This window comes from Corella eumyota, chromosome 4, assembly GCF_963082875.1.
Source record: "Corella eumyota chromosome 4, kaCorEumy4.1, whole genome shotgun sequence".
NCBI classification, from domain to species: domain Eukaryota; kingdom Metazoa; phylum Chordata; class Ascidiacea; order Phlebobranchia; family Corellidae; genus Corella; species Corella eumyota.
This window is the reverse complement of record NC_137493.1, coordinates 2,839,151-2,852,555: the sequence shown is the minus strand read 5'-3', so window position 1 is coordinate 2,852,555 and position 13,405 is coordinate 2,839,151. Positions and strand designations below refer to the sequence as shown.

Below are 13,405 nucleotides of genomic sequence, written 5' to 3'. Positions count from 1 at the left end.
TAAAAATTTATGAAATTTCAAAACCCAAAATTTTATATTTTATTAGACGCGCATTAGCCTAATTAACATTCAAGATAAAACATTTCGTTAAAATTTTTAATAGAAAAAAAGTTAAAGCTGATTTTTATTTTGTGTTTAATTAGGTCACGTGTTATTTCGGCCTATGATATTACATACAAATTTTTTTGAAAAAAAAATAAAAAATTTCAAATCGAAAAATATTTGTTTTGTTAGAACTGCATAGATCTAAATTAACGTGTTTACGAAATATTTTTCAAAAATATTAATATTCATAAAAGTTATGACACTTTAATTAAAAATTTATGAAATTTCAAAACCCAAAATTTTATATTTTATTAGACGCGCATTGGCCTAATAAACATTCAAGATAAAACATTTCGTTAAAATTTTTAATAGAAAAAAAGTTAAAGCTAATTTTTATTTTGTGTTTAATAAGGTCACGTGTTATTTTGGCCTATGATATTACATACAAATTTTTTTTTTAAAAAAATAAAAAATTTTAAATCGAAAAATATTTGTTTTGTTAGAACTGCATAGGTCTAGTAAACGTGTTTAGGAAATATTTTTCAAAAATATTAATATTCATAAAAGTTATGACACTTTTATTAAAAATTTATGAAATTTCAAAACCCAAAATTTTATATTTTATTGGACGCGCATTGGCCTAATTAACATTCAAGATAAAACATTTCGTTAAAATTTTTAATAGAAAAAAAGTTAGCTAATTTTTATTTTGTGTTTAATAAGGTCACGTGTTATTTTGGCCTATGATACTACATACACATTTTTTCGAAAAAAAAATAAAATTTTTCAAATCGAAAAATATTTATTTTGTTAGAACTGCATAGGTCTAATAAACGTGTTTACGAAATATTTTTCAAAAATATTAATATTCATAAAAGTTATGACACTTTATTTAAAAATTTATGAAATTTCAAAACCCAAAATTTTATATTTTATTAGACGCGCATTGGCCTAATAAACATTCAAGATAAAACATTTCGTTAAAATTTTTAATAGAAAAAAAGTTCAAATCGAAAAATATTTGTTTTGTTAGAACTGCATAGGTCTAGTAAACGTGTTTAGGAAATATTTTTCAAAAATATTAATATTCATAAAAGTTATGACACTTTTATTAAAAATTTATGAAATTTCAAAACCCAAAAATTTATATTTTATTAGACGCGCATTGGCCTAACTAACATTCAAGATAAAACATTTCGTTAAAATTTTTAATAGAAAAAAAGTTAAGCTAATTTTTATTTTGTGTTTAATAAGGTCACGTGTTATTTTGGCCTATGATATTACATACACATTTTTTCGAAAAAAAAATAAAATTTTTCAAATCGAAAAATATTTGTTTTGTTGGAATCGCATGGGTCTAATAAACGTGTTTACGAAATATTTTTCGAAAATATTAATATTCATAAAAGTCATGACACTTTTATTAAAAATTTATGAAATTTCAAAACATAAAATTTTATGTTTTCTAAGACGCGCATTGGTCCATTTAACATTCAAGATAAAACATTTCGTAAAAATTTCTAATAGAAAAAAAGTTAGAGCTAATTTTTATTTGGGGTTTAACTAGGTCACGTAATATTTTATCTATAATATTGCATATAATTTTTTTTTAAAAATGAAAAATTTTAAATCAAAAAGTAGTTGTTTTGTTAGAATCGCATGGGTCTAATAAACGTGTTTACAAAATATGTTTCGAAAATATTAATAAAAGTTATGACACTTTTATTAAAAATTTATGAAATTTCAAAACATAAAATTTTATGTTTTATAAGACGCGCATTGGCCCAACTAACATTCAAGATAAAACATTTCGTAAAAATTTCTAATAGAAAAAAGGTTAGAGCTTATTTTTATTTGGGGTTTAACTAGGTCACGTGATATTTTGGCCTTTGATATTGCATATATTTTTTTTTTAGATGAAAAAGTTTATATCAAAAAGTAGTTGTTTTGTTAGAATCGCATAGGTCCAATAAACGTGTTTATGAAATATTTATTGAAAATATTAATATTTATAAAAGTTATGACACTTTTATTAAAAATTTATGAAATTTCAAAACCCAAAATTTTATATTTTATTAGACGCGCATTGGCCTAATTAACATTCAAGATAGAACATTTCGTTAAAATTTTTAATAGAAAAAAAGTTAAAGCTAATTTTTATTTTGTGTTTAATTAGGTCACGTGTTATTTTGGCCCTATGGATATTACATATAAATTTTTTTGAAAAAAAATAAAAAATTTAAAATCGAAAAATATTTCTTTTGTTAGAACTGCATAGGTCTAATAAACGTGTTTACGAAATATTTTTTAAAAATATTAATATTCATAAAAGTTATGACACTTTTATTAAAAATTTATAAAATTTTACACTCTAAATTTTATATTTGTAAATGACAATAACAGGAATCGAACCTAGAGTTGAGAATTACCTTTACAAGTACGCTACCTTGACATTAGAACCACTTTTGCAAATATGTGTATATATAATAAAATTAAAAAGAAAAAATTGAAAAAAAAATATTCATATTGTATATGACTCAAGGCACATTTCAAGCATAATTCATTGTACATGATATTATTTTTTCTTTTATATTTTGTTGTTTAATATATTCTTGAACTGGTGTTGTATAATTTCTAAAATAAAACGGCATTAATTATTTATGCTATAAGAATGACAGAGTTTGCGGTCCACCCTCAAAAAATTTTGCCATAACTTTTTTGTTTTATCTTTTTTTTACGAATTTTTTAAATAGGTATTTAAGTTACCAATAGAAGTTTAATCAACCCAATAAATTTAATTTTAAAGATTTGGCGATTTTTATAAAATATCTTCATAACTTTTATGAATATTAATTTTTCAAAATAATATTTTAAAAATACGTTAATTAAACCACTCCGGTTGTTTAAGTAAAAAAAATTAAAATCTAAAAAATCCCTTTTTTTGTTTTTATATACAAAATAGTATGTACCTATGACGTCATAAGGACTATGGCCATAAAAATCTTTTAAAATAAGTTATACCAAATACAAATTTAAAAAAATGCAATAAATTTAGTTTTAAAAGTTGGCGATTTTTATGAAATATCTTCATAACTTTTATAAATATAAATTTTTTTTAATAATATTTTTAAAATACGTTTATAATTGTTTTGGTAAACTAAATATAAAATTGCCTAAAAAATTAAGAAAAGCGATTTGTAAATTCCGAGTTTAAAAGGTAATCTTTTTACAGAAAATAATGTTACTTACATATTCTTTGTTTTATTTCGATGTATAACGGGCTACTTCCATAGGTGGGCACAATTAACCGAAAAAGTAACTTCGTTAAATAGTAATTCGTTACACAATACATTAACAGTGTTAACTTTTTCTCCCCTCTTCCGACTTACCTTTTCCCCTTATTTAACCCGCCTACCCTTTCTCTTCACTCCATCTGGCTTACCTTAACCTTTTTGCCTACCCATTCCCACCTGACCCTGATTTCTTTATTCCGTAAGCAAAAAGAGACATTCATCCACAGACGGGAGCTCTATCCACTTGTCCAGCAAAAACAGCTTTCACCTAGAAAAATAAAATAGGGCATAAATTATTATCACAAAAAGTGTTAAATAACTTAAACCCGTTCCATTTGTTAGTCGAGGCTGTTAATGAAAACAGGAAAGTTAAAAGATACAAATGATTAGAACGAGCCCGCTCATATGATCTCAATTTCAGAAATTGCCATAAAATCCTTTACGCATAAAAAAACAATTTTGTTTGTGGTGACCAATTTAAATTTATACTTCAAAATTATTACGCACCACAAATAGTAAGATATTTATTTATAAGATGTAAGAGCAAATGTGCAATTATTTGTGGGGTCCCCCCCAACAATTTAAACTAATGTCTTATGACTTTAGCTTAAATGGAACGTGTCATATTACATTTGATATTGTGATACGGTAAAAAAGCAGTAATTCAGAACATTAACTTAGATTTAAAAAAATGAGATAACGAACTTATATTAACGGAGGCACAATTTAACGAAAGTTAACAGGTTCGATACTAATTTTTAAAGTTCACTTAAAAGTTAAATTTTTACGCAAAAGTTAGCTTTTTTTAGTCAACGATTAGCGGGTTAACGGTTTGGCTTCGTTAGTCACATATCGTGCTAGCTTTTATGATGTGTTTTAAAATACCGACATAGTATATATAAACGTAAACGTTGCTCACTTTATCTTTGCAAACACAAAAACAAACTTTTTTAAATAATATGTGTATTTATTGTTTCAGAATAATCGTCAATAAGAAAAACAATAAGTGAAATTTGTTATTACTAAAGCACCCAATTAATTTAGTTGTTAAATTTGGAAAAATATAAAATTGAACTTAGCTTGAATGACAAAAGAAACTTGGTAAAGTTAAGACATAAAGAAATCCATTTAGGTCATAAAAACAAAGCATTTTAAAGGAAACAAATATGACAACTTTTAAAATGGAAATAATAGATTTTTATTTTTATGCACATAATCCATTTTCCTTGACAACCAGCTCTATAATATGACGTAACTTTTCCTCGATGTTGCCTAGCAACGGTCGATGGCTTGGATTTGCGTCCCAGCATTGTGACATCATAAGCCAACAATCGTTACGAAACATTGATAAACATTCTGGTCTTGTTCCTAAAAAAAAAATTTTGGATTAAAAAATTTCAACGTCATAGATTTTTTTTTTTTGATTTTACAACATTTGATTCAAATTTAATTGTGATTTTGCAATGTAAGAACTCATAAAAAATAAGGTTATATTAAAGTTCTTAAAATTAAATATACCAGAAGTAGGAAATAAATCCTACATTTTACAAAACGTTTTGGTAAAATTACCGTTTCTCACTGCATTCCAAAGATGATCCTTTGTGCTACATTTCTTGTAATTCTTGGGTAACTTTATTGAGCCAGAACACAAATGCCAGAATAATATCCCAAATGCATATACATCCACACTACTATCATACTTACCTTTAAACATAAATATAAGGCTGGTTATCAGAGTATTATTATAGTCCAGGTAAGATTCTTACTTTTTAAGTTAAAAACGCTGATATGAAATTTACACGGGCTTGTATGCCTTAAGCTTGGGACATAATGCGCATAGGCATATTTACATCTTATATATAAAGTACCAACGGCATGAATCAACTTGATACAGGTCAATATTGGTATAAAAATATATATGGTAACAAACCACATTGTGGTTTATAAAAAAATTTGGCAATTTGGGTAATAAAAATTTCTTTTGTTATGTTGCACAATAATGTTATCAGTTCCTAACCTGTGAACAGTTCAGGTGGCATATGAACCGGGGTTCCAACGATTGATCCACTTATCATTGCACTTGGTTTGCAAAAACCTAGATCTGAGATTTTTGCTCGATTGTTTTCATCCAACTAAAAGAAATTAATTTTTAAACATTTAACTTAAAAATGGATTGTTTATTAAATGTAAAGCATCTGCCAGCAAAAATAATTGTCACTATTATAAAAACAGAATAGAACACAACAAATTTAATGCTCATGTTTTAAACCAATTTTAGGCTATTTCAAGCCTCAAAAATGAATATGTTATCAGTTACTAATGCATACCAAGATATTTTTAAGTTTGATGTCTCTGTGGACGAGACCTTGACTGTGCAGAAACCTTATCCCTTCCACAACATCTAATGCAATTATCATTCTGTGATGTTCATACATTCCTCTCTATATTCACAATAAACCAAGTATTAGCAGAGATTATACAAAAGAGAATTTAAAAAATATCACAAATAATTATTAATTTTAATTTGACAGAAAGTTGTTATCTTGCAATAACAGCAAATCATACAAATTTTGTTAAAACCAAACAAATTTATGAAATTAAGAGATTAGTAAGTTAGTATTACCTTTAATGCAGTGTGTAAATCTCTGTTCAACCTTTCCATTATTAGCAAGACAGCCGATTGGTCCTCAGAATAAGTGTCATCAACTATTGAGCCATGTAATTGGACGATTCGAGGGTGGGGTGGTAAACTAAATGTGTTAAAAAATAATTTAAACTAATACATTTTAATATTTAATATTATTACAAAAATACAAAAAGTAAACAAAATAAACACATCGTCTACATAAAATTTCCTCTAAAATTGGCTAATATTTAAATTTATTGTCCATTTTTTGTATATAGAAATAATATCTTTTAAGCTCTTACCAACTACTGTAATAAAATTCAAGAGCCAAATCCTTCCAATGTTTTTCGTCAAAAGGTACAACAGATTTCACAGCACAAGGGAGACCACTGCTGGTTGAAGTGGGCCAATCAGAGCAGGCGTAGACAACCCCATACATTCCTCGACCAATCTCACGACCCAATTTCGGAATTCCTAAAAAAAATGATTTGATATTTTTTTTGATAAAATTCCAAATTATGTAAATAACATAAATTTATCAATATACACAATTTTAATTCTTTACATTATTTTAATTTTAAGACATTGCACATACAGAATAAATCAAAATCTTTTTTTTATTTAAAATGTAAAAGATTGTTTGTTGATTAAGTTTTTAAATTCTTACCATAAATGAGTTCGTCAATAAAAGATTTACTTCTTAAAGTAAGCTGAGCAATATGAGGTGCCAACACCTTCGCGGTTCGGTGGTTATCTTCTTTTTCACGCTTTACTCGCTCTGTGTGGTGGGCCTCTAGGTGGCGCATTGCACAAAGAAATGCTTTGTGAGAATTGTGTAAATGTAATCTAAAATAAAAATTATGAATTTTTTTAGAAAGTTGATAAAAATTATCAAAAAAAAATTTAACTATAATTTAAATTAAGTGTGTTAGAAATATATTATAAAATTTAAATAAGGTTTTAGTCTTATAACTTTACCTGAATTGTGAGCAGATATTTTTAGCCAATTTTTCTTCACAAATATTTATAAGAACATCTTTTGCAATTTTTAATTTCCAATTTTCATCCAATATGGGCACTTCTTTCCATAAAAGTTGATGCAGTAACTATTACAATTTTTTTCTTTTTAATTTTTTCGAAAATTTTTTTCATGAAAAAATCATATTTTAACTAGTTATAATAACTTTAGTTTTTTCATTTGTTTACATATATAGAGATAATATATAAGTCTTGAATTTTACACGTTTCAACCAACACATAAACATGTATAGTAATTATTTAAATGAAATAAAAAGCTAATCACCCCAATTATTTTGTCCATGACTATCTTAAGTAAAGAAGAACTTGATTTTATATTAACCTCAACATTGTAGGCAGCATTGATTATCTAATAAAACATAAATGTTATTCGGTTAGTTTAAATAAAAAATTAATACAATAAATAATACCAATTTTATTCTAAATTTATATATATTTATATATTAAAGGTTTAAAAACATACACAACAAAGTTTTACCAGTTTTAAATGAGTGCTTGCATCATCGTCAGTGTTTCCCTGAGAATCTGTTGAACTTTCCAGAGATTCCAAACATCTTTGTAACGTACCTGTCATATTCTCACTAAATTCAAGTAAATATATCAAATTAAACACACAAAAAAATAACTTTCTAATTTTAAAATAACAACAACAGAACGCGAATTGTTTTTAAATTTGTAACTTACTACAAATACTATTTGTAAAAGTGTAACTATACAAAGCAACTAGTTTATTAATAATTTATCCAAACCAAACAATCAATAAAATCAGTTTAAAAACATTTTTTTAGTGTAAATATTGTTAAACTTATTGGTGATTAAACACTAACCGTAAAACATCAATGTTTTTGCTGAGTCTATTGGCTGAGGCTAGTTTGATTTGCTGAACGACCATGTCTTGTATATTATTGGTAAGGATTGTGACATCATGAAAACTTATTATGTTGCTGTCATCAACTATAAATTAAAAATTTTAAATAAAAAATTGATGTTATATTAGTAAATAAATCCAGTAGTTGTATTAAAAATTTTTATTATTTATTTTTATATAGTATATAAATTTAATAATATCAGCGTAAATTTCAATTTTATTATTTTTGATAGTACACCAATAAATTTAACATATTTAATAAAGAAATAATTGTTGTTATATTTGCAATTAAATGCAGTACATTCAAAATATTCATTTTGATGTATTTGGAAATATTTATTGTTGGTATATGGTTGTAAATCTAATAATATTGGCTTTAAATTTTAAATTCATGATATTCGATAGTACACCATGTGTTATTAATGTTTAAAGTTATCATACTTTTAAAACCAACACTAACATGTTTGTTTGACAATAATGATAAGGGAGAAAATGCAAAATGAAATCAATATTTCACAATCTGTTATGACAGTTATGTCATATGTGAATTTATGCAATATATATGGCTATGACGTAAATATATTTATAAATAGATACGATGACACATTACAATACCTATTGCAATTATTCAATTTAAAATTAATAAGTTAGCAATAAAAAAAATACAGTGAAATTTTTCAACCAATTTGTAATTTTATTTTTTAATTTAAAAAAATTTGATTTCATTGATAACTTACCACTGGTCGGGTAATTTTTTGCGACATCCAAAATTGTTGGCCCACATTCTTGCTTAACTAAACCGATCACATTCTAAAAGTAAACAAAATAAAGCTCCATGTAAACGAAACTAAACATTATATAAACAAAAGTTATTTAATCGAAACTAAGTCAAATGAGGCTAAAAATAAATTTGAGTAAATAGCCCAAAATAAGAATGTTAAAATAAGTATTTTTATAATGTTAAGGCAATAAAAAGGTCTTTAAAGTTTAATTACAGAGTAATAAAGAAGATTTTTTAATAAATGTAATAAAACCACAAAATAAAAAATTGAATTGTTAAAAAATTTTAAGCAGACTACTAAAATTTGAAAACCCCAAAAAGGCAATACTTACACATATAAGTTCTCACAAATGGTTGATATACTTACAGTAATTTCATCTTGTTCATGTGTAGCAATCTCCATTAATCTTTTATACAACATAGCTTCCTTGTTTCGAGCATATTCCATTTTCTTTGGAGTCATCATCACATCTCTGCTGAGTGTGAAAACTCTGTTTATCATTTCATCCAATACTTCATGATGAAAACTAGTAAGAAAATAAGATTATTTATGTTAAAAAATTTTGATTTTTTTTTTGGCAAAAAATTGTACTATTGTAAATAGTGTTCAAAATTAAAAAAATAGTAAGTCTGTATATCTTAAACATGGGTACTGGTAAGAACAAATCCTTTCTAATGGAAACAGCAATTTGTGAAACAGCAAAACTAACTTACCATTTTATGACATTTGCAGGTTTGAATAAATAAGATTTTAAAGTTGTTTCCATAAAATCAACAATTTCAATAAATTCATTATCATTATCTTCATATAAAACACAACAATGATTTTTTAATTGGTTGTCAACAGCACAAATATTTCCAAAATTAAATCCGATATATTGCAATGTGGATTTAACCTCATGTATCGTCAATATTGATTTCTTGAATGTATTTTTCCCAGTTTGTAACTTCACAGTGCTTTGATTTGTTACACAGTTTAAAGGGTCTTGCTTTAAAATTTTCTTAATATTTTCTTGGTTGATGTTCTGATATAAATTTTCGTCGATTTTTTGTGTTTGAGGTATAATGTTTTCACTTTTTAAAGTGTTAAAATATGGCAATGTTGTCACAGTATTTAATACAGCCAAACTACTTTTTATAAATTTCTTTTTGACTTTGGTATTTTGCTCTGGGAGCCAAAATAATACTGGTAAGTTGGTGTACATTGTTTTAAGTTGCTTTAACTTGTTAATGTTGATATCTTTAAGATCGATTGCATAGATTAAAATGGGGATATGTTGTGAAGAATGTTGGAAAGTTGAGGTATTGGGATTTAATTCAGTTGAAGTTTGATTTGACATCATATCAAAATCTTTTATAATAATCTAAAATATAAATCAAATTTGTTAAAATTAGAAAAAATAAAATGGTAGGTATTAATGCTTTATTTAAATTAAGCACTAAATCTAATGATGTAATGCCATATTACAAGTGTAATTTTGAGGCAAAGTTGTATTTTACGACATTAACTAAAAACATGTGTTTTAGCACAACTTACATTAACATTTTCTTTTAAAAATGGTTTGTTTAATAAAATTTCCAGTCCTGAGTTTTCTAATTCTTTTACATTAATTTCCATAAAATATTTATCTGATGTTGTCTAAAAATAAAATTAACTTAGTTTTTAAAAATTTTAAGGCACAACAAATTTAAATTTAAACACTTTGTAACTGTGTTATGGTTTAATTGTAATTAGAAGGTTGGTGTGATCCTATTTTAGTAAATAAACCAGTTGGTTGTCAAAATGAATAATATTAATAGCACAAAGACAACTAAAATTTAGCAAAATTTAAACAAAATTATATGAGCTTCAATTCTAATTGCAAAAACTATTTGTAAAAAATTAAAATTATTTAAAAAATTCCCTTTTGTTTATAGCATATTTAAAAAACAAACAACAAATTGAAAATTAATGATAAAAACATAAAAAAAACTTACATTTATATTTTGACAGAGTTCTGCATATTGTAGCAAGGAAGAATTCAATTCATTGTCAAGCGCATATGTTTGAGTGACAGGAAGAATAAAACTACTTGGTAGTGTAAAGTTGAGTTGAATTTTAGCTCCATATCTGACAGTGATTGGACTTCTTTTAGAAAGCCAAGATGGTGAGTGGGTTGGCAGAATGTTGGCACCCAAAAAATGATTTAAAAACTAAAAAATAAAGATTTTATTTTTAACATATATTTAAACTTTTTATTAACGGTCGAAAATAACTTCAATTTTCCAGGATAAAATTTTTAAATTAATATATCTAAGTACAAAATTTTAATCTAATATGAAAATATTATTTACTTGACATTGCTTTTGATATGAGTCCCCAAAGACAAAAATAGAAACAGAATTTTCCAAAATATTACAAATTGATTCCTCTTTAAGAAAACCAGTATCTCTGCTTTTTAAATCTGAAAAGTAAAGTTGAAATTGTTTGAAACATGGCAGTGGTGGATGATGTTAATTTAACAACACAGGATTATACAACAACATATGTGCATTACACATTACAGCAGATCTAAATACCAAAGCATTTACAACAAAAATATTTAAAGTTATTATTTTTGAAGTTTCCAACTCTTAAAATCTGTTTAAGTCAAAGTTATTTGTGTATGTTCAATTAATTAATTCATAATTCTTTTGTAGTATCTTGAACACAATATTATTGTTGCTGTTGTGGAGGAGGGTAGTTAGGATACTGTTGTTGTTGCTGTGAATAAGAGGGGTAACTCTGCTGCTGTTGTGGAGGGGGGACTTGACCTCCATATTGACCTTGAACGCTATCCACTGGTGGTTGCTGGTATGTGTATGGTTGTTGTTGACTATAAGCACTTGATATTGGTTGGCTTGGTGGTAACTGTTGTGAAGGGACACCTTGTGGCTGTGGGTACTGTTGTGTTGGATCTACTTGTTGTTGTTGTTGTTGTTGTTGCATCTGCGGGTGAGAATTAGGAGGTTGTGACATCATATTGGGGTCACTTGGGGGTGGAATCCCTGGGGTTCCAATTTGAGGCTGTAATTGTGGTTGTTGTTGGTATTGTGGAGCCATAGTTGAAGGTGGGTAACCTTGAGTGACAGGTTGCTGCTGAAAGGGTTGGGGTTGTTGTTGTGGTTGTGAATTTGGGGGTGGAATTCCACTTTGGGGGTTATTAGATGAAGCTTCATATGATACTGGGGGTGAAATTGCACTTGCTATTGTAGCTTGGCCACCATCTATTGAATCCTTACCCATAGAAGTGCCCCCCCCTAATAAACTTCCCCCTGACCCAGATTGGTTGGAGTCAGCAACAGTGGCAAGCCAAACTAGGTTGCGATGTAGAATTTGCTGAAACTGAGAACATTCTTGGACTTTTCCCTTCGCCTGATAGTCAGATATACATTGAATCAAATGAGAGTTTTCATCCAATAACTTCTGTATTGTTTCTTGGGTAACTGGGGTTTTTGTACTTCTTACATTTTGGGGAACAAATGCAACAGACATAATAATAATTTAATTCTTTTTACCTATGACCTGTCAATAAAATGAGTTGAGAAATACAATTAATATGGTTACATTATTAATATAACACCTAACAATGTGGTTGAATCCTGAATTTGCACAGTCATTAACTTAAACCTATCCCACTTATTATTTCCTGATTAATGTAATGACAAATTGCACCATTACTAATTTAATCTAAAATTAATCAAACCATGAATAAACTATTGCAACATTATGTATAAAACTAAATGGCATTTAAATATTACTTTTTAATTTTATGCCGCTTAAAGTATATAAAATGTACTATAAGGTAATATAAAATATTCAAAATATTTATAAAAACTTCGGCTGGCAGGGCAAGGGCGCCAATCCTTGAAAACACATTTTGAAAATAAATAGTTTGATAAAATGTGTTTTTGCCTACCCACTTTATATTAAACATACAATATATAGCAAAAATACATAACTAAGCATAAAATGTTATAATAGAATAAAAAAATCATTATAGCTATATTGAAAGAAAATACAGTCAATAAAACAATAATTTCAAAATAACAAAACACAAACTCCACTTTAAATATATATGTGAATAATTATTAATTTTTAATTAAACTTACATGGTTCAGCATCGATAAGTTTAAAAGTGTCTTCATAAACATTCAAAAGTTTTTGTTGAGATCGGGTAAAAGATGAAAACACTTTATCCAGTAAATTTTCATTCTCTTCAAACTTATCTTGGCTTTTTTCATTTAATTGAAGCATTTTTCTAAAAAAAAACAATATTATTACATTTTTAGTAGTGTTATTGTAATTTAGAAGTACCATTTAGTCTATAGATTGCAATAAACTACTTATAGAACACATACGTAGTAAGCAAGCATTAAGTTAAATAATACCTCGAATTTTCGGAAACTAATCATTTAACCAAATCTTGAAAAATCGTTTCTCAAAATAATTGTTTCTTTACCTTTAATTCAATCAAACCATTTCTTTTCACTATTTTAAATACGTTTATTGCTGATAACTTGTAAAACTTTGATTGGAACTTATGCAAAACATCGTAAAATTTTCGACAACTAGTTTTGTTTATGAAATGGTTGAATAATCTTGTGGTCAGAGTTGCCGAAATTTTCATTACATAACTTTAGATTTTTATAAAACATTTTTTTAACTTTTTAAAAATAAAGTAAAACATCATTAATTAAGATATTCATATAAAAAATTAAGTTTTGGCGTATAA

General features: G+C 26.4%; 2 protein-coding genes across 3 annotated transcripts; both read right to left on the bottom strand.

Moving 5' to 3' along the window:
- Positions 1-4,296: 4,296 nt before the first annotated feature.
- LOC145749429 (dual serine/threonine and tyrosine protein kinase-like) lies at positions 4,297-13,231 on the bottom strand. 2 transcript variants are annotated; one of them, XM_082565194.1, is made up of 19 exons: positions 13,133-13,231; positions 12,783-12,931; positions 10,986-11,095; positions 10,629-10,844; positions 10,189-10,290; positions 9,366-10,015; positions 9,019-9,178; positions 8,608-8,680; positions 7,830-7,956; positions 7,481-7,583; positions 7,268-7,351; positions 6,943-7,070; positions 6,632-6,810; positions 6,267-6,438; positions 5,962-6,088; positions 5,666-5,779; positions 5,356-5,470; positions 4,908-5,042; positions 4,297-4,706 (listed from the first exon to the last, which is right to left on the bottom strand). In XM_082565194.1, the coding sequence occupies exons 2-19, from the start codon at positions 12,925-12,927 to the stop codon at positions 4,543-4,545; spliced, it is 2,904 nt and encodes a 967-aa protein (XP_082421320.1). In that variant the 5' UTR covers positions 12,928-12,931; positions 13,133-13,231; the 3' UTR covers positions 4,297-4,542. The 2 variants fall into 2 exon arrangements, with proteins under 2 accessions (XP_082421320.1, XP_082421318.1); XM_082565192.1 differs by having other exon boundaries at positions 13,062-13,218.
- Positions 11,042-12,319, bottom strand: LOC145749430 (uncharacterized). Its single transcript, XM_082565195.1, has one exon. The coding sequence runs from the start codon at positions 12,163-12,165 to the stop codon at positions 11,347-11,349; it is 819 nt and encodes a 272-aa protein (XP_082421321.1). The 5' UTR covers positions 12,166-12,319; the 3' UTR covers positions 11,042-11,346.
- Positions 13,232-13,405: the final 174 nt, after the last annotated feature.

What these genes read in the sequence shown, in the direction of transcription:
- LOC145749430 (XM_082565195.1), bottom strand. Translation starts at nt 12,165, where the DNA reads ATGTCTGTTGCATTTGTTCCCCAAAATGTAAGAAGTACAAAAACCCCA.
- LOC145749429 (XM_082565194.1), bottom strand. Translation starts at nt 12,927, where the DNA reads ATGCTTCAATTAAATGAAAAAAGCCAAGATAAGTTTGAAGAGAATGAA. An exon ending in AACTCTGTCAAAATATAAAT is followed by an intron (nt 10,291 to 10,628) that starts GTAAGTTTTTTT and finishes TTTTATTTTTAG; the next exon opens with ACAACATCAGATAAATATTT. An exon ending in AATATCTGCTCACAATTCAG is followed by an intron (nt 6,811 to 6,942) that starts GTAAAGTTATAA and finishes TTTTTATTTTAG; the next exon opens with ATTACATTTACACAATTCTC.